At 33.9% G+C, this 20,724-nt stretch overlaps 2 protein-coding genes across 4 annotated transcripts in view; both read left to right on the top strand.

Annotated features, from left to right (window-relative positions):
• The window catches only part of LOC111510462 (prostaglandin reductase 1), a 503,388-nt gene that overhangs the window by 326,973 nt on the left and 155,691 nt on the right, over positions 1 to 20,724 (top strand). The window lies entirely within an intron of this gene.
• Positions 1 to 20,724, top strand: part of LOC111512156 (BTB/POZ domain-containing protein twz) — an 84,368-nt gene that overhangs the window by 27,206 nt on the left and 36,438 nt on the right. For 2 of the 3 annotated variants that reach the window (XM_074171980.1, XM_074171981.1), the window contains exons 2-3: positions 2,816 to 2,905; positions 14,020 to 14,211. In XM_074171980.1, the coding sequence (XP_074028081.1) occupies positions 2,816 to 2,905; positions 14,020 to 14,211 (282 nt within the window). Of the gene's footprint in view, positions 1 to 2,815; positions 2,906 to 8,829; positions 9,012 to 14,019; positions 14,212 to 20,724 lie in introns of those variants that run through there. The other variant, XM_074171979.1, reaches the window with a different exon arrangement.

Below are 20,724 nucleotides of genomic sequence, written 5' to 3'. Positions count from 1 at the left end.
TGTTTGGGGGCAGATCTCCATACATGAAAGTCTGATCTGAACTCTATAAAGCATCAAAAGTTGCTGAGGTGTGTAGAGTTTTCTGGTTCGGTACAGTGTTCCAAGCTTTTGAGAAACAGTCTTTGCAATACCAGCGACATGATTGTGCCCAAACATATTGGTGTCCATTTCATCCCCCAACAAACTTATCGAAGCAGAAAGTGGAATTGTCTGACCTGACATTATTATATTCTGTTCGGAGACATTAATCCTCTTGAAGAAAACCGATGCCTGGGTTTTTGTGGCATTGAATTGAACCTAATTACTTCCACCCCAATGAACCTTTTTCCTGAAGTACGAAAAATCACTCACTAGCAGCGCTAGTAGTTTGATAGGGACAAACACTGCCTAATCCTCATTCAAACATATGGTAAAGTACAATTAAAAAAGAATGTTTTCAACACAAAAAGATGTTCCTGGAGCAAAACTAAAATTTGCAACTGTAAAGGATAACAATGTTGTAACATTAAAACGTTGGCTTGCAGGCCGTATTTAAAAGTAATTGGAAAAAAAGTGAATTAATAGACAGGTTAGTATACAGACTCTAGTAAAAGAGTAGCGGTAGATTGAAACTGTAATAAAAGAAATTCAAAATAATTATGAATTTCCGATTTATTTCCCAGTGAAATATGAATCAAATATAGATGGTAATGAAATAAATTTAATTGAATATAATAAATGAATATATTTTAATAAACGATTGAGGTTATATCTCTTTCCAATCAATGGTAATTAACTATGAAAAGTTTACTATTCATTTCATGTTTAGACCATACATATGAATATTTATCTATTTTTTGCACTGTTAAATTCACTCTCCTCGAAGCATGTATCCATTTTTCACATCTAACCTCATTAATATGAGGTTCCATAAATGGTATAAAAAACACGTTTTCTTCCGGTAATCGATTATCCGGCGTACAATTCGCAAAACAGCAATGCTTTGTTGGCATTATACTAGCATAAAATAATTTTTTATATCAGATTTATATTTGCTAATAATAAATTAATATTACGTAAATAACACTGTTCTACATGTGAATAGTTTGTTTGTCCCTACTACCAGTGCTGCCTCTCGTGACACGTTCGCTGTACTATTCTCAGGAAAAAGGCTCATTGAAAATCGCTTCTATATCCATATTAAGATATGCATCCTCCTTCTGCCGGTGAAGATGTGTCTCCGTAGCCGATGTCCTGAAATCCGAATGGAATAACGAGACAAGTATGCTTTTGTTTGCTTTTCTTACTATTTCTCAATGACCTCCCAATTAATGTCGATAGGCGCTTTTATCTAATCAATTTTGCTGATGACACAACATTTGCTATAGCTGAGTCATCTATGGAGGATATGATTTTATCGGTCGAACTCTGTATTAGTGAAATGACAAAATATTGTCATTCCAATAAACTGATGCTAAATGCACAGAAAACAAAAATTATATATTTCAATAAGAACAATTTGATCGATAGTAAAGTCCTACAGACACATAACTCCACTAAGTTTCTGGGTGTAATGATTGATAAATCACTCTCATGGTCTGAGCATATTGAAGGTTTATCTAAAAAACTATCCAAATCATACTTCGCAGTTCTGCAATTGAGGTATGAACTTCATGAGAATATACTTATCCAAGTTTATTATGCATTAGTATATTCTGCACTATCTTTTCACATCACGTTATGGGGAAATGCTACAGAAATAAATAGGATATTTGTTACTCAAAAACGAATTGTTAGAATGATGTTCAACATGAAGCCACGTGATTCTTGCAGGGAAATTTTTAAGAGTAAAAAGATTATGACAGTTTGCTGCATTTATATTTATAAAAGTTGCTTACACATTAAAAAGCATGAAAATGAGCTAATAAAAAACAATTACCACCATCAATATTGCACTAGAAATGCTTCAAATTTAATAACAATGACTCACAGAACATCCGCATTTGAAAAATCGCCAACTTATGCTGGGGTAAAAATATATAATAAACTCCCTAATCTAATGAAGGCCTGTAATACTATCGAATTAAAAAAATCACTGAAAGATTTCTTATTGGCTAAATCTTATTATACATTACAAGAGTATTTCGCTGATTGAGTTTTTGTGGATATCTGTGTGTAAATAATCTTATTTTTTTATGTTTTAATCTTACATTTTTACACTTGTACATCTATACGTTTTTACATTTTTATTTATACATATATGTATATATATCTGTATTTTATGGTCCTATGTTTATATGTATTGAATGTATATTTACATGTTTGTTTGTTTACATATTTATAAGTATAAGTTGACATGTTCGATACCATGTAGTTGGTCCATGAATGAATAAATTTCTTTCTTTCTTCTTTCTTTCTTTCTATGCTGTCGTCAGCAAAGCAATAGGGTTGGAGACAATATGGATCCCTGGGGAACACCAGCGTTGATGGTGGTATTCGAGAGATATCCATCGACGGCCACTTCTTTAATGAAGCTGAAGAGCCTTATAAAAAAATTATCCAACAAGCCTTAGCATCGAAGTTTGGCCAGCAAACCGTCATGCCACACTCGGTCAAAGGCCTTAGAAATATCAAGTGCAACAGCATCCTAAATCATAATTTACCCTAAACTAAATTAATTCATTGTCCTTCCTAATTAGAAAAATGTATAAATTATGTGTTTTGCATTGTCAATTGAGAGTTTTCTCACGATGTGCATTATTCTATATACAATTGTTGGTAATTTTTAAAAGGTCTGTATGCTTAAATAACCTAGAATAAGCATTTTTTTTTTCAGGAAAAAGGCTGATATAAGAAATGACGTGGAGAAGGAGCCAAAAGATTTGACGAACAGAACAATGTTTCCAAGTGCACAAATAAAAATGAGGTAAGTACAAATCATAATTTTAGGAAGCTACTTTTAAAAAGGATAGATTTTTCCAAGTGCATGACACATGATGTTCTGAGAGAATAAAAATAATAAAGAGCATTTGAAGAGGGTCTTAGCTAATATTATAAGGTTGATGGAAGCTGAATATTTATGAATACTTCGCGCCTAGTCCTCCTATTGTTCGATTTGCAAGTTTTAGATAAACTGAAGTATTCCACTAAATCTAAATTGAATCAATTTTATTAGCTCAAAATTGATTCCAATAGCAAGTCAAACTATAAGTTAATATACAAAACACGAATGTCACGAAAACCATATACGTTCTTCAATTACTGGCTTCATCTTGAACTGATTTCCGACATTCACAAAATATTCAATAATAGTTGATTATTAATAATTATGATTTATTGTTTTCAACAAATAAACAAAAGTAATAAACGAAATTAGTTACATGGGTCTGCGTATGTATGTTTTCCCACGAAATGTAACCAAACGATCAGCTTAAGCCATTGAGGATTTTAAAGTTGCGCATGGTTATTTAGTTACTCAGTTATTCAGTTACACAAAGTTTAAGTGAACAGTTGGCTATATACAGGGTGAGTCAACAAGATTCCCTCGAAGTCATATTTTTTTAAATGGAACACCCAGTACATGAATACGGCATTCGATTCTACATTTTTTAGCTCTAAGGAATTTTTGTTTTTGAATTTCCATTGCGACATTGCCAAGTTATTCCAGAAAAACCTATTTTGCAGACAATATTTTTTTAATTCTCCACCCGCATGTCTACAGCAATTATGTGGATTTTTTAAGAATAGTTAGTCGACATCACTATGGTAATTTCGGCAATCTCAACTTTCGGAAACAATCTATAGGGGCTCGGCAAAACCAGTCAAGTTTCATTCATTTTCAAACAGACATAATTCAACTTTTTCAAATAGAACACCCTGTATTTTTTCATTTGTATGAAATGTTTCAACATTTCACTACATTTTTCATCGGAAGTGTACCATATAAATTATTTCAATATATTTTACAAATTATACCCAGTTTTATTAATTGTCCTTTACTTTGATTGACGACTTGTTTATTTCGTGGAAATTCATGTTCACTGAGGATACACTACAAAAACACAGTTTTGTCTATTTTCCACGATATTTCTTTATTGTTGACTAGTTTCGGCTATTACACCATTTTCAAAACTAACTGATTACATTTAAATCTGAGTAATTTATACCTAAGTTGCTTATCCTACCATAAATAATTTGGTACCTAAATTTTGTATACCTGTAATATCCATGATCATAACAAAACAAAGCTTTTGATATAATGTAGGTTTTGGGAACTGGATTATAGGTTCAAGACAGAGATCAAGTTGTTCGTTGAGGACAATAGAATTGGGATTTTTCTTTGACCTGTTTATTTCCATAGATTCCAACAGATTCGTCATTTTCCTTTTTTCGCATGTGTGAAGGATCTTCAAATTATCTTTATTTATTTTATGTTTCGAATTTTGAAGACGTTTGTACATTAATGATTTTTTATCCGAAATGACATGTTCGTGGTACCTTGTATCAAAATTTCTACCAGTTTGGCCTGTATATATGGCGGGGCATTCACCACATTCCAGTCGATATATACCAGATCTCTTCCCTTTGCCTAATTCAGGTGTGGCATCAAATAATATGTTTCCTAAATTTCCGTTGGATGTGTCGGATGTTTGTAGATTGAATTTTGAGAGACAATTTTTAATATTCTCGGAGATTCTACCTGCATAATTGATACTAACATATTTGTGTTCTGGTCTTGTGGAAATTGAGTATAGTTCTTTCATTATTGATTTTTGTTGATATTTCATTATTATGTTGTTAACTAGAGTGGTAGGTATTTTGTTATTAACTGCTATTTGTTTGATGATTGCGATTTCACTTCAGAGGTTTTGATCAGAAAGGGGTACTGTGAAAGCCCTATGTACCATTGACCTGAATGCAGACAATTTCTGTGAAATCGGGTTAAAAGAGTCAAAAGGTATTGTGCAATCTGTGAATGTGTTTTTTCGGAAAATATTAAAGTGTTTATCATTGTTTTTGGATATTGTCAGATCTAAAAAATTTCTCATTGTTCTCTTCTGTCTCTACGGTGAATTTGTTCTTATCGTGTAGACTATTGAGGATTTTCAAGTAATGAGATATTAGTCTAGTTGAACCATCGAAGCCTACTAATATGTCATCTACATATCTAAACTAGAACACAATATGTTTATGGGAAAAGAGAGTTATTCAAAATTAGATTATTCTCTAAATTGCTTAGGAAGATATCAGCTAGTAACGGACTTATCGGTGTTCCCATCGGTAGGCCTGAGTTCTGTATTAATAAATTTAAAATTGTTTGTATTGAACAGTTCACAGAGTTCACTGTTTACATATGGGTTAGTATTATGTCTATCTAATATGACAATAGACAAAAGTGTGTTTTTGTAGTGTATCCCCAGTTTATTAATTGTTGTAACCAAAAAAATTCATTTATTTACGTTCACTTACTTAATTTTTTTTATTGAACAATAACGCCTAAATTTATGATTGAATAGAGGAGACAAAGTTGAATTATGTCTATTTGAAAATGAATGAAACTTCGAGGGCTAAAAAATATGGAATCGAATGATATAGTGGGATCACCCAGTTTGCGGGAAAATAATTTTGAAACATAGTATATATCGATATGACTGCAAAAACAGTTGAGCAGTTCAAAATTTTTTCTCCTCTGATAGACCGAGAGGATGTTGTTGACTCACTCTGTAACTGCAACTTATATAAATATTGTAATGAAATAATGAGTAAGAAATATAAACAATCGACAGAATAGTTGAAATATGTAGATGAAGTGAATCAAGTAGAGCTGAGAATATAGATGTATAACATAAAGTATATAATCTTGAATATCCAGTCAAGGAATAATGCTCAATGGCTACTTGAACTTTGTCAACAATATTCTCTTTCTAAATTTTCAGGACTATATACTATAAGTTTAAATATACTAAAATTGGAAGAATATATACCTAATTTGCCATATTAATGATCCTATTTCGAATCAATACCAACGATACCAAAAGAAAATCTACTTTTTCCTTCCTTTTTCAATCGAAAAGAAATCTTCAGATTCGGTTTAAATCTAGTGGTGATGAAATCATTTTAATAAACTCTTGCATAACATACCTATATAGCAAAATGATCTAGAAAATGTCTAACGCAAATTTTTCGACAACCATACACTATATAAATTCATCATGAATTCATCCTAACACTGAAATATAAATTAAAAATTGTATTATTAAAGATCAATCAAATGAAACCTATACTGTTGATTAAAACATAATTAACAACATTATTGAGCCCCGATACATGAAATTACGAATTGAAATATACTATTTATAGCAACAATTTTCTCTAAAATCCTATTACAAAACACTAATTATCAATGATTCCTGCCGTACCGCGGCTAGCTTCAACCGAAGTAGCATGACTCGTAAGTCATAATTATTGTCATCATTAGACGTATAATAAGTTGATAGAAGCTTATTTGAGAACACGTTTACGGCGTATAAGCAAACAATACAGCTTCAGGTGAAAATGAAATCCAACACACAATTTCATTCTTTTATTGCCCATTGGTATTAATTATGAGAAGTTTTATTCATTTTCAGATGCTTCTAGAACATACTTGTGACAATTTGTGGTTCAATACGTTTGAATCCGTCACTGTGCAGTTGTTTAATTTGGACCATCGAATATGCTTGCTGCAAATCGAATACTGACATTTTCTTTACATCGGAGATAACATCAACTTAAGACTCGTAAATCTTGATGGGAAACACTATATTTCTCCGTTCAAAATGAATAAATGAAATCTAAAAAATTCTCATCGATCCGATACCTGAAAAAAAATTACTCTGGTTCAATGAAAGAGAAGCGTTTATATATGAAAATTACATTTTCATCAATGTTTCTCCGTATCGCTATATTTTCGGAGGCTGAAATTTTGTATGTAGGTTCGTTTTATGTTTTAGATGTGCAATGAGTAAAGATTTTTGAAATCTCCAACTGGAGTGCACTCCTGGTTATGAAAGGGAAGCACTTACATATGAAAATTATCTTTTCCTCAGTGTTTCTCCGTACCGCTATGTTTTCGGAGGCTGAAATTTTGTATGTAGGTTCGGTTTATGTTTTAGATGTGCAATGAGAAAGATTTTTGAAATTTCCAACTGGAGTGCACCTCTGGTTATGAAAGTGAAGCTTTTACATATGAAAATTAACTTTTCCTCACTGTTTCTCCGTACCGCTATGTTTTCGGAGGCTGAAATTTTGTATGTAGGTTCGTTTTATGTTGGAGATGTTCAATAAAAAAGGATTTTAAAGTATTTTGAATAGGACGTCAGCCGTGAAGAAAAAAGACGCGTCCATGAAACAAAATTATCTTTTCATCACTGTTTCTCTATGACCTTAAATTTCCGGTCTTCTGAGGTAGTGTATCTAACACGTTTTCAACGTGCTTTCCCTGGTAGGCCTATTTTACGGATCTATTGTGATTCTGTTCAATTTGAAACTTTCGAAAAATAAAAGATTTTGGCAAGGGTTGAAAATGATGCAAGCGGTTTGAAAAAAATATACAGAAATTTATTCGTTTGATTCATGGTTCACTGATACTTCTGCTCCCTCTTCTTCTTGTCCTTCTTCTTCTTGTCCTTCTTCATTCTGAGTGCAAGTAAAATTCCCTCAGTAGTGATACTTCGCATGTCTTCTCGTTGGTATCAAACGAATCATCAACAGTGGTGATTCAACATTGGAGCACGACCGGCCTTGACAATTTTTACACTTGCAAAAAATTGTGTTCACCAGTTTTTCCGGCGCAGGTGGGAGTAAAGTCTGAACTGGTTCTAATTATATTGTGGACCAACTCCCAACCCCAGTCTAAGCCACACTTAAACTTGATAATACAAATGAATAAACCCGGAAAATATGTTGATGAGCAGCCGCTGAGGTTGAAAGAAGACAAGCTGATTGCACTTGTTTTTTATTTCTAGTATTTTCAACGAAACTAGCATATCGAAACTTATCTAAGCACGTAGTTATTTTAGGAGCTCCATACATAGAGAGAAGAAAGCGAATTCCATTGGTGATAACTTCTTGTGGAGTTGATTTTTTTTTAAACATCAGCACATTGAACTAAATCTTGTTTTTTAAACATTTTGAAAACAGTTGTTTTACCCCTCCTGAAAAACGCAGAAAAATGCAGTCTTGCATGTGAATAGTACACTTTGCAAAAGTAGATAAACTTTTCGAAGAATATATTTCCAATTGATGTTGAGCTTTTCCATGTTCAAAAAAAATAGTTCGAGCAGTGAATAATACCTACGAGTGTCTACATCTTCTAATATATTAGGTATTTCAAGGTAAAACAGTTATAAGACCCTAATTATCTGATATACAATTTTTGTCTGAACTAATTTTGTGAACTTTGAACTTTGATCCGAGTAAATATCGGATTGATGAGAATTTTTTAAATTGCATTTCTGATAATGTTTCGAACAATCCTACCGACTTTGAGCTGGGTGAGTTTTTTTTACCCTCGGATGTCTGAATTGATTGGATCATATCATCAACGTTGTCATTAATCATCCTAGAACTTAATGACATCCCAGAAGACATTGTCTTACAATTTTTATGATTCATACAATTGCCTCGCCAAAAATAAAACAGTGAAATTTAGGAAAAATGCAAGAACAAGTCGATTTTTGATTCGAGAGGTCGGGACGAATTATAATCACATCAAAGCATTGCTCTCCATACTGCGGTAGTACTAAGAAATTTACTAATAAGTTATGCAACAACTAATTTTATTTCTATATTTGTTCTGCCTGTTAGCGATAGTTAACTCTTTCCATGAATACTTCTTCACACCGCCGGATCATAATTTCAGTCGAAAAACGTTGCAAAATAGTCCATCGCAATACATATAATAAACTTGTTACTGTTCGTCTGAGAATTTGTGCGCATCAATACCAAAAACCAATTACTAATTTAGTTGTGGTTTTCACTATTCTGTTGAGGTAAGCTTCACCTAACATTTAATGTCTGATTTATTTCTATTGGTTCGTAAATTGAAAATCTAAATCAATGTTCATATATAAGTGAAAAAAATAAATCAAAGATGAATCAATACACATTTCGCTGTCAAAAGCTTAAGTTTTTACGAACGAAATTGTAGAGACAAACACTATTATAGAATATATTTGTGAGATTATTCAAATAAAGATGTTCACATATCCGCTTTGAATGTTACTGAATAACTGAAATATCTTTACAGTAGATATACGATTATGGTTATAAAAATTATGATTATTTGCACTGAAACAGTTTTCCTTCATTTACTAATATCAAAGGCTCCGATCTCAGCCAAGAGGGATGTAGAAATCTTCCAAAGAAGTATCTAGAATATAAAAGGTTTGAGTTTTCTTTTGGTCCCATAGACGGTACCTTCGTAACACTAGCTGTCATGTCACCCTTCACTCAGGATTTTTCTTCTCTAGAGCAGTTGAATCTTAACGTTGATTTCGCTATAATGCCGAATATCACTGACAATATCAATTACAGAACGAAACATCCTTTTTGGTATCGAATCTCACTTTGGAATTCTGCTTCTCTCATTCACTTGCAGATTCACACTGAAAGCTGAGAGGCAGAAACCGATATTTCATCAGATAGTCGAGATCTAACTTTGACTCCATATAACAGATTATCGTTGGTTTTATATCGATCCTATAGATGGAGTTTTCGCTAGGTGTGTTGACACTTCTTACTCAGGATTGAATGGGCTCAGATGTCATCTAGACTTTGTAGCTGTTTACCATGAAGTTCCTTGGACTAAGTTTTCTCAAGCTTTCAGTAGTTCACTTCTTCGAGGGGCTCTTTTTCGTGTCGTCACATCCAACACCACCTTATACAACATTGTCCAGATCAGGAAACAACAGCATGGAGAAACCATCAAATAGAGATTATACAACATTGTCCAGATCAGGAAACAACAGCATGGAGAAACCATCAAATAGAGATTCTTATAGCATATTTGAATCCACTACTTAAAAATCAAGTGATTCGAAACTAAATTCATGCAGAGAGAAAGTTTAAAGAAGCAGCTCATATGTTCAACAACTACGCTTCTAACCAGAATAGTGTGGAGATCCGCGACGTATGAAAACTAAATCACGCGGGAAACTGACTATGGTACAGTGAACGCGAAAAAAGAGATGAAAAAAAGAGAGAAGAAAGCGCTCAAGGAACTTATGAATAATCTCGAAATACAGTAAAAGACCAGTTATCAACCAAAAAAAGTTATAGATACTAATAATCGAAATGTATGGAAATAGCTTGATTTCTAATATTTTCCTATTTCTTTTTCACTTTGCTTCATTTACTTCTATTAAAATTATTCATATACAATTGACATTTCACTCATTTCTTTCTTTTCTTCAATAGTGACTCCGGTCGTGAAAGCCTATGTTCTTATATTTCACTCATTGTTGTATTTCTACTCACTTTTTTCATATTATTTCCTTTTTTGACAGATTTAGTATTTTTATCATTTCTAATATTTCATTTCTTTCGTTTTTCTATCACAGATTCAAAATCTGTTAACACTGTTGGGAAAGGGGAACACGGTTGCGGCAGTATTCCCCATAAAAAATTCTCAGTAAGTTTCACTCGAAAAACGTCAGTCAACATAAACTTTGTCTTACATAATATTCTCCCCGAGGCCCGAAAGTAGAATATTATTATCTCAGTTCAACCTCCAATACTCTAATGGATTATGATAATATAATTGATGTTATTGTTGAATACTTGCTGAAAAAAGAAATGTAGGTAGTTTCAAATAGTACCTCGAGGATACATGCCAACTACGAACTACGAGTGTACGCTTGATAGTCGATAGTTAGTGTAAAAGTGTGCCTCTAGAACTAAAGAAACGTGTGTCACCAAAACAAAAAAAAATGAATCGGGATATCATTCCTCTGTGAGGGCGATAACATTTTCCCTTACGAAGACGCCATCTATAGAATCAACATAGAAGTCAATCTTTGAACAACAAAGATAAACAAGGCTCCCCAAAGCGGTCAGATGCAAAGTCAAGCAACCAGCTGAGAACCAGAAGCCCAAACACAACGCATTTATGACTCAACACCAGACAACACCAACATTTGGAACCGCCATAGGTCTCATTAGTAGTGCTGCTAATGCACAACTGCAATGCTAGAATCAACTGTCCTGAAAGGACAAGCCTAAGTAAATGAGGGTGATGATCTCCTTCATCTACTTAGGTTCCTGTGATGCACTTCAGATATGTTCTAGAATAGCTGCAGCACTTATTCCCCTCACAAGCCAGGAAATGGTATCCAGGTCCTTACCTAATCATCTAAGCAACTCTGGAATCTTACTTGTTGAACATCTTCTGGGTGAATTGGGTGAATTCTCGTTAAAATATAAACTTTGTAGGCCTACGAATGAGTATGTTTCCTCTCGTGATGCAGCAAACTCATAACAAATTCGATGTTACAGAGACGAAAGTTGGGGTCGCTTAGTGGATGTCCATCCCCTCTGTAGATTTAGTGTAGAATTTTCTTTGTTACTTCGTGGTTCATTGAGGGTCCAACGAGTAGCTAGGACAAAGAGGTTCATTACGGTGGATCCCCGCATTACCATGAAAAAGATTTCTAGGACGAGAGGGTGCACAGTATTTTGAAATTTCCGTTACACTTTGGGATGATACCGTCTTTTCGGTGGATTATTACCTCCACATATGCCACCACACCTGGCAGATGTATTTCAACGCTACCTGCTGTAGGGCGTTGCTAAGTTGAACCTCGAAGTAATAGGCAGTTCTATTTTGCAGCATAACCTCTCTGGGTAAAATTAATCGAGTTAAGTTTTTCGACCTATTCTCGTGAAAGTTGAGGAATAACGAAGGGAATGAATCGGGTATAGCAGTCAGAGGCAGAAAGATTGTAAAACTCTTTTTTCTGTTCAAGCTTTCGAGGCGTTTATTGTCTCTTCATCGGGAACTCTACAATAATTATTGAATAAACAAACGGGTATGGACAACGTGTTCATACTTACGAAAGTGAGGTTAAAATGAAGTTAACACATAAGTAACAAAGAGGATCCTCATATATGTATGTCAAGATTAAAATTGGTTAAAAACATGTAATATTCATGCATACCGACTGATATATATATATATCAGTCGGTAGCCAAGCGGTTCGGCGTGGGTGCTTTGTTCACTCACTCGAATTGACTGCCGTGTTGGTCGGTGGTTCAAGCCCTAGTCTGAACGATCGATCTTCACTTGCTATCGTCCAACCCGTGTTAGGAATCACACGTTAAAAGGTAAGACCTCGTTAATCCTTAGCTCGCACAAGTTTCGACTTCTGAGGGTTGTTGTTCGTAGGGGTGCGACAGCTGGTTAACGGAAAAACAGATTTTAAAACAGATATATATATATATATATATATATATATATATATATATATATATATATATATAGAAAAGACAAAAGCCTTTAACCTCTTTTGATGCAATTTGACACCAATCGAATCAATCGACGAAGTCGACGTCCACTATCTTTGACAACTGATGCCTGGATGGATCCTTGGAAAACATCAGAGTGGATGGTAGAATCGAAAGAGAACCATTGATGGCTACTTGTTAAGAACGTTCTTTGAGAAAGTTGGAGAGCTACGAGCAAATCAATCTCACAAGCTGAACATCATAGATTAATTAGTAAACTATCATGCCACACACGTATGAAAACACTTCGCGTTTCTCGATTGCATTGTTCCATACATGTTGATATTTGTTTACGAAAACCACATTGGTTGCTAAAAATAATTAAGCATTCCAATTATTTAGGAATGTGTTATTCATGAACTTCCTACATGATATTTGATATCACTGATAATAAAACAACTGATCTAAATTTGATACATTTTTCTTGCTTTCATTCGAATATAAGTTAAACACAAGAAAAAATAGTTTCTCAATATTTTTAGACGCAAAATTTGTCAAAAAAGCATCGGCCAATTAGTGGTACTAGGCTGGGTTCTGATTACTCTTAAGATTTGTCATCCAAGGGCGCTGATGAGCGTATTCGGTGTTGTTTTTGGGCTCTGGTTTCATCAATGCATTGAGTTTCCAATATGTTTTTTAATATACAATGTAACCTGTAGAAATATTATATACCGAATGGTTCCGAAAGTTATGCTTAAAAGTTTTTCAAAAAGGTGACATATTCTCGTGCCCATTTTCAATAAAAACTCATTTGATGTGTCTGATTCGTTGTGAAGATATTTTTTCAATATCGTTTTTTCATTATGTTACAATAATTTGACGACAATTCTTTTTTGAATGCTCGCTTGATTGAAATTCGATAACAGTTTTTTATTAATTTTTTCAAATGAAATATTTATTATTTTATTCAAAATGTAACTTCTCTTCGAGAAGCTTTTTTTTAAAATATGGAGTTATATAGGTTCAAAAGTTATAATAAAATTACTTTCAAGAAAACAAAATGAAATTTCAGAGTGAAATTTCGGGAATATGGAAAGGAGAAATTTTTGTATTAGCTCATGAGGCTCAGACTAAATAACATGGAAATTGTTAATGAACGCAAAACACTCTAAAGCACATTCATTATGAATACATTTATTTAATTGATTTTGAATATTTTATCATTTCCATAGCTTCTTATTCGAAACCATTAATTGAAAATCGGACTTGAATATGAAAATTCCAACAAAAAAAACAAAATTTGTATTTTGCGTTGAAATTGGGTATGTAGGGTCAAAATCGATTTCCAAGCAACTTTTTCAGATATCATATTTCGCTTATTACTCGGGCTAAGTCAAATAACTCATCAACAATGAAACACCTTATCATTCAAAATCTATCTTTGAAAAAAATAACTTTCTCAATAAAGTTATGTTTGAAATTTGTTTTGTACTGATGTTACACTCAATATATATCCCTATTATGACTTTCATATTAATGCTTTGTTTCTCATTCCAGATTGATGTCACCCAGTAGCTCACCAGCTACGTCGCCTACCATGTCTAATTCTTCGTCGCCAACTCCGCCTGCCGTTAACTATAACAAGATGACGGGTATACCGTGCGTGGCGGCCGCCTCCAGGTACACGGCGCCTGTGCACATAGATGTCGGCGGCACCATATATACCTCCTCGTTGGAAACTCTAACGAAGTAAGTCTGTCTTCAACTCGTCATTTCAATAAAAGTGTAACATTTTACTCTCCACAATTAACTGAAAAATCTATGAGCTAGACTCATAGTTGCTTTGGAGAAAATGATCGGCATCCAAAAATAACATTTTTCAAAAACGTATGTGATCTCCCGTTTGTCTGTTCATTTGTCTATCTGTCTGTCGTGTGAAAACGTTTGTCTTTCAATTACTTTCGGACAGAAAGATGTCAATTTGAAATTTTTATCATCATTTGAGCCCGTAAGACACTACAGTTTCTCCGGTTTTGGCATAACTCAGATAATATGTAGTTATGCACACTTATGAGTCCTACCAAAAATGTTCCATACACGTTTATGACAACTTCGATAGTTCAGGAGATATCGTGAAAATTGAATAATTTTTTGAGAGTTGTCGTTCGTAGAGGGCGAGAACTGGTTAGCCGAAACACAGATTCTAACAGACAGACAGATTTGACCGACATACTTTTGTTTGAAAATCACCAAGAGAAGAAAATAATGAAGTGGAGCACCGCTCTCTACATCAGTTTGACTTTCTAGCTTTTTATTCATTACAGAATCGACAGTTCCTTCAAACATGTTGATGTACATACTGCCAATCAAGTTTTCTTCGAGAAATGAAAAAACATTGGTGTTTGTTGTTAATTAGCACTACCATCCAGAAAAGTTGATTTTTCGCAGAAGGTAGTAGATGATATTGACTGTAGGTAGATATTCTTGTATCAAATTTCTCGTTACATTCAAGTCAGTTTCAAATGAAATTCAAAACATCTCTCTAATATTTCTTACACTGTAAAAATTTGTAAATGTCTCTCTATCAGCTTATCATATGGTTCATTACATCCGACATACATATATATCCAAGTTTTGTCTCAGAAGAAATCTTTCTAATTGTACATCAATAGGAACTCGATGAAACCCATCTAGCGAACACCTGAGTACCAGTAAACAATACGATCTGGTATACTTGAAATACTCTACGGCTGATATTCAACCATCATTTGAGGCTCCTTTCCCCACACTTTAGTTCACGTCATCTGAACTAACGATGTAGAAAAAGACCCAGCAGCAAATATAATCAGTGGCTTCATTTTGGTTAATCTGCTAAAGAGTGTCGGTGACTCGGTGACAAAGCTTTAGTTATATGATTCAATTTCAAAAACCGACTTCATCAACTGCCTTAAAAAGGAATGATGGAATACATGCATCATGGTCACAGACTGAACAGTCCGTGGCCATGCAGGTCACAGAAAGCAGGTTGTGGAACAAAGTGTGTGAGATCTCCAGCAGTTGGTGTAACAGGAGGTGTGTCTCAAGGGTCAATCTTGGGACCCCTACTTTTCCTAATATATGTTAATGATCTCTCACTCCATATGAACCCCCTGAACACGATTCAGTATGCCGATGATACTACTATTTATGAGAGTCCCCCTGAACATGAATATCCAAAGCAGCTAACTGACAACGCGTTAAAAAATAAGTTATGTTTCAATGTCAAGAAAATTGAAACAATTACGTTCACACTAAAAGAACTGAAGGACAGTCAAAAATCCATTAAGTTTTTGGGGGTAACGCTGGATAAAAAACTTAATTGGAAAGAACACATCAAAGATCTCTTTACTAAGCTGTCCAGCATTCTTTACCTGCTTCGTAGAATCAATGAATTTTTTTCTTCTTATGTTTCGAGAGCAGCTTACATGGGGTTATTTCAATCTAAGCTGTCATATGGATTGGTTTTTTAGGGACTTTCAACTGATTGAAAAAGGATATTCATTTTACAAAAAACGGGTATTAACCTTCCATTACTCGCGCCAAATTATTGTACTTAGTAACTCGCGCACGGTCCAGCAGACCGGCTAGTGAATTATGATATTTCTGAGTGTAATTGATAAGTTGAGAAAAATTCAATAATTATCATATTATTTTGGGACAGAATAAAAGATACTTCAAAGATTTTTTACAAAAGGAATATATTAAGCACAAAAACAGAAGTGAAAAGTTTCACGGTACTTGAAAAACAAATCAACCTAAATTTTCATAACATAAATTACACATTGGTCTAATATGTTTTAAACCCAAATATTTTGAACAGTTATCACAGAGGTATTTGGTTTTTCTGTTTTTCTTCCAATTACAGTCAGCACAGCGGCCCACGGTTTCTAGGGTTCTTACTTGGTTCTTACTGGTAAACCACACACTTGTCGTAATCTACTTCTTATGGTCCTTGGCAAATTGGCAGAAACTGCTCTTTCTTTTTGATAGTCGTAGAGAAGGGCCATGGAAAGATTTAGAAGAAATTCCTTGCTGAGTGTTTTTGAATCGGGATGGTTTCCATTATAAACAACGAACACATTTATACCAGTTACATTTACCATGCTGTAAAAGGGGACCATTGGCCATCTTCTGGTGCCACGAGCACAATCGTATTGAGCACACAATTTATCCACCATGTCTACCCCTCCTTTTGTGCGATTATAAGTCATAATAATTTCTGGCTTATTCGTACGAAAATCAATGTCATCTCCAAAATGCATTGTTGAAATGAGTAGCACATTTTTACTTTTCTTTGGAACGAATGAAACCAGTGTTGTATTATGAGAGAAGCCAAACATTGATGAACCGCTAGGTCGGCCAGTATTTAGTACAAATTCCAACGGAAGCTACCTCTTGTTTATTCGGATTGTCCCTACGAGGGTTAGTTCATTTGCTTTCAGACCTTCTGCAAGTTCCATACTAGTGAACCAGTTATCTGTTGTAACAAAAACCGAGTCCATCAACTACCTCAAAAAGAAATGATGGAATCCATCCATCATGGTCACACACTAAACAAAGGATGTGATTTTAGAAGAAATAAACTTAAGAAATTACTGGAGCTTTTTTTATCACACAAATTACATCTTGAAGCAGTTTTAGTCTCATCTGTGTGAACTGTATCGCATACTCTAATTAGCGATCATCCTAAAGAGGATCTTCGCTTCAGAAGTGCAAACAGGCATATGGCAAACGATCTTTCTCGAAGACTCCTTAGCAGTAAAACTTTTAATTGCATTAATGTATTGAATTGCAGTGATTCTAAATCTTGTAATGGTTCCCGTCCTGTAATCAGTTTCCGCATAGACTATGAAATTAAAATCGTCGATGGTGTTTATCAATTAGGCAATTCATTACTGGATGATCAATATGTAATGGATTAATTATACTCTGAAATATATCGTAGAAATCGATTCGTTTATTGGCCACTAATTTATACAGATAGATAGATAGAGATTAATGTGTCAGTTCCAAAATTGATTGTAACTGTGTAATCATATTTCATTTAGTTTTCAATTGATTCTGTGATATCGATCATCAATTTGTGAGTGATTCAACATTAACGACTGGTTAAATTGAACTGAACAACCGAATGAATGACGAAAAGAACCACCCATTCAGTAAGAGATGATTTCAAATCCTCTTGTATCTTTGTTATATTATATTTTTTATGAAATGAATAAAAAAGTCAATGCAAGCAATTAATGTTCATCGTGCCTGAAAGTGATATGGAAATGATAAATGTGTCTTCTTCACAAACTATTGTTTAAAGATCAAATTTGAAAGTCCGACAATATCCACGGTATTAGATGATGTAGCAGTAACGCTAACTCTATAGATATACTTAATGAGGTCACTGGTGATATTCAAGATAATATCAGATGAACAACTTTGACAGCCGTCAGATAAACTTGGTTATTAGATTACGAGTGAAGTTGTATTTTCTTTCACTTCTACTCACTCATTTGAAGTTTGTTGCCGATTGTTATTTTCAAACAAGTATTCAGAATTGTGTCAGTAACTATATAATTATACTCAAAAAAGCGAAAATATGTAAAACAAGGGAACCGCCCCGGCTTCGCACGGATGCAATGCTGATACTTAATATATTCACCCACCGGAAATTTAAAGGCATGGAGAAACAGTGCTCCTATTTCATCTCCAGAGGGGAGCTTCAGTTGGAATAATAATGGGTTTCGCAAAAATCGTTCTACTTCTCTGGCTGTCTTTGATGTTGTTGGATCTATTGTTGAAGAGTGTGCACACTGCTATAACGCTTTTTGATTAGTCTAAGGCTTTTGATTGTGTATCACACAGTATACTTCTTATAAAATTGTATTATTATGGAGTTAGAGGGGTATCTCTGTCACTCATAGAATCATACCTTTCAAATAGGTTTCAGGCGGTTTCGTGTAATGATGTTACATCAAATTTTGAACGTGTTGAGCACGTTGTTCTACAAGGTTCAATACTTGGGCCCCTGCTCTTTGTTACTTATGTTAATGACATATGTAGTTTCAAGTCTACGTACAAGTCCATTCTCTATGCAGATGACACAACTTCAATATATAACGATCAATCATCATCTCGTTGATTGTTCAATTAAACAGCATAGTAAAACATAACGAACATGATCATCAAAGATCAAATTATCAGAACATATGAAATTATAGATTGAATTTTGCAAGATATCGAAATTCAATTCGATTATCTAGGATGAACCTTCTTCATCCTAGTATAATATAAACAGAGTATTTGTTTCACGAATTAGAAAAAAAAATCAGAAGGGACTATATTACTTTAGCAAAGAACAGTTAGCTGCCAATTGAAATATACTACTAAAATACCTTATTGTTTGAATAAATTGATGGGTGTAGCCGTTACTACGTGATAGTTTTAATGTATGATTTTGAAAATGTTCTCATGGGACGAAACTGCAGTAACATTAGTTACAAATAAAAGTGGTAAAAAATATAGAAAGTTTCAATTCTCTTTTTTTTCCTTATTGTTTGAAAAGATTGTTACAATGGAAAGTTACATTTCACGTTCCAGAATAACTTGTATCATTTTTTGTTCTTAAATGTATTGCAACACAGCACTTCTGGTTCAACAAAACGAATGGCAGTTCACTTTTATAAAACTTTTTATGCACAAACCTACGTATTACTAATCTTCTGTTTCATTTATCGATTTGCCATTTAGAAAAGTGAAGGTGAAAACTTAACTCATATGAATTATAATGAAATATTAATATTAATGAATATTGCTGGAAGCAATTTCTGTCCGATTATATACTATTTGAAATCTCTGCTCGATTCCAAAGGTGGGTTAGCCTTGCGAAATGTTCATCTGTGAATATTAATTCATTCGGATGAGTTATAGATATAATTGATGTGAAATTCTGCATCGAACTGAATGATTTGATTGTTTATCGATGGCTATGACTTCATAAACTAGTTCAGCCTGATGGAGAAAGGACATAACATATTTTGATATTAGTTTTTAACATATTGCTTGAAGTGAGAAACTACACATCTACAGCAAATAGAATTAACCGTGGCCCCCTAAAAGCGCTCCAGATTTCAAAAAACAATCAGTCACCCCAGGGGCAGCTTCAGCTACCTACTTTCGTTGATGACTCCGTGCGTTGGTATTGTTTCTTGCAACCAAGTGTTGCCCAACCTTGCACTTGGCTGTACCCTACTGATGACAGCTAATGAGCAGAAACACGTGTCAACACGTGTCTGCGGTTTGCATTTTCAGGGGTAATTTGTCCATGGATTTTTCCTGTTATTGATGCATATGAAATACCTACACTCACTAACCCGCATATATTAATATACAGTGTGTCCGCAAAGTCGATTTTTAATTTTATTATTCTACATTTTACAACAAAATTTCATTACACAAGGTGATCCATATTAATGTGATAACGTCATCGGTAATTTTTTTAAATGCAACACCCTGTATTTGGTGTTAGTTTTAGATAATCCGTAACGAGCTGATTCCGAAAAGGTATGATACTTGGGATCTAACCGACAGAATTTGAAAGATGTGCGCTTAGAATATAAATTTTATTGATATCTAATAGAAGTAGAAATTAATTAATTATTTTATGTTTTTTCTAATGATTAATTTAACAATGGGAAAGTAATCCAGTAATAAATACATGACGTTATTTTAAATGTTCGAACTGTAGTCCTTGCTGTAGTTGACATTAACCGTGCTAACAAGTATTTTCTATTGATTACAAAAAACTAGGCGGCTAGTTTTTTTGTTATTGTGAAATGTCATTATTTCGATTGACGTTCAGTAACTGTTAACTGTAGTTGTTGTATTGATTAGTGAATTTTCTGTAGTATGCTTCGAATTAATTTGAAGTAGTAATGAACTTAAGTGTAAAGCAAAGAATTGAAATACTTATAATGATTCGCTATGGAGACAGATCGCGAACTCAGATGGAAGTTTGTAACTTATTTAATGAAAAATATCCAGAAAGACGCATAACGCAGTCATAAGTAAATAAAATTGAAAAGAAATTTCGAGAAACTGGTACAGTTGAAAATGCACGCAAATCAGGTCGTCCTTCTGTAAATGATGATACAAAACTAGATGTTCTACTTGCTTTTGAAGAAGATGTTCACCCTTCTGTTCGTAAAGTTAGTCGTGATTTCGATGTCAGTA

The sequence above is a fragment of the Leptinotarsa decemlineata genome, unplaced genomic scaffold (assembly GCF_025532065.1).
Source record: "Leptinotarsa decemlineata unplaced genomic scaffold, Ldec_3_MD MMD2_tig00000035_RagTag_RagTag, whole genome shotgun sequence".
NCBI lineage: Eukaryota > Metazoa > Arthropoda > Insecta > Coleoptera > Chrysomelidae > Leptinotarsa > Leptinotarsa decemlineata.
Note: the sequence above shows the minus strand (reverse complement) of the source record. Positions and strands in the feature narration are given on the sequence as shown.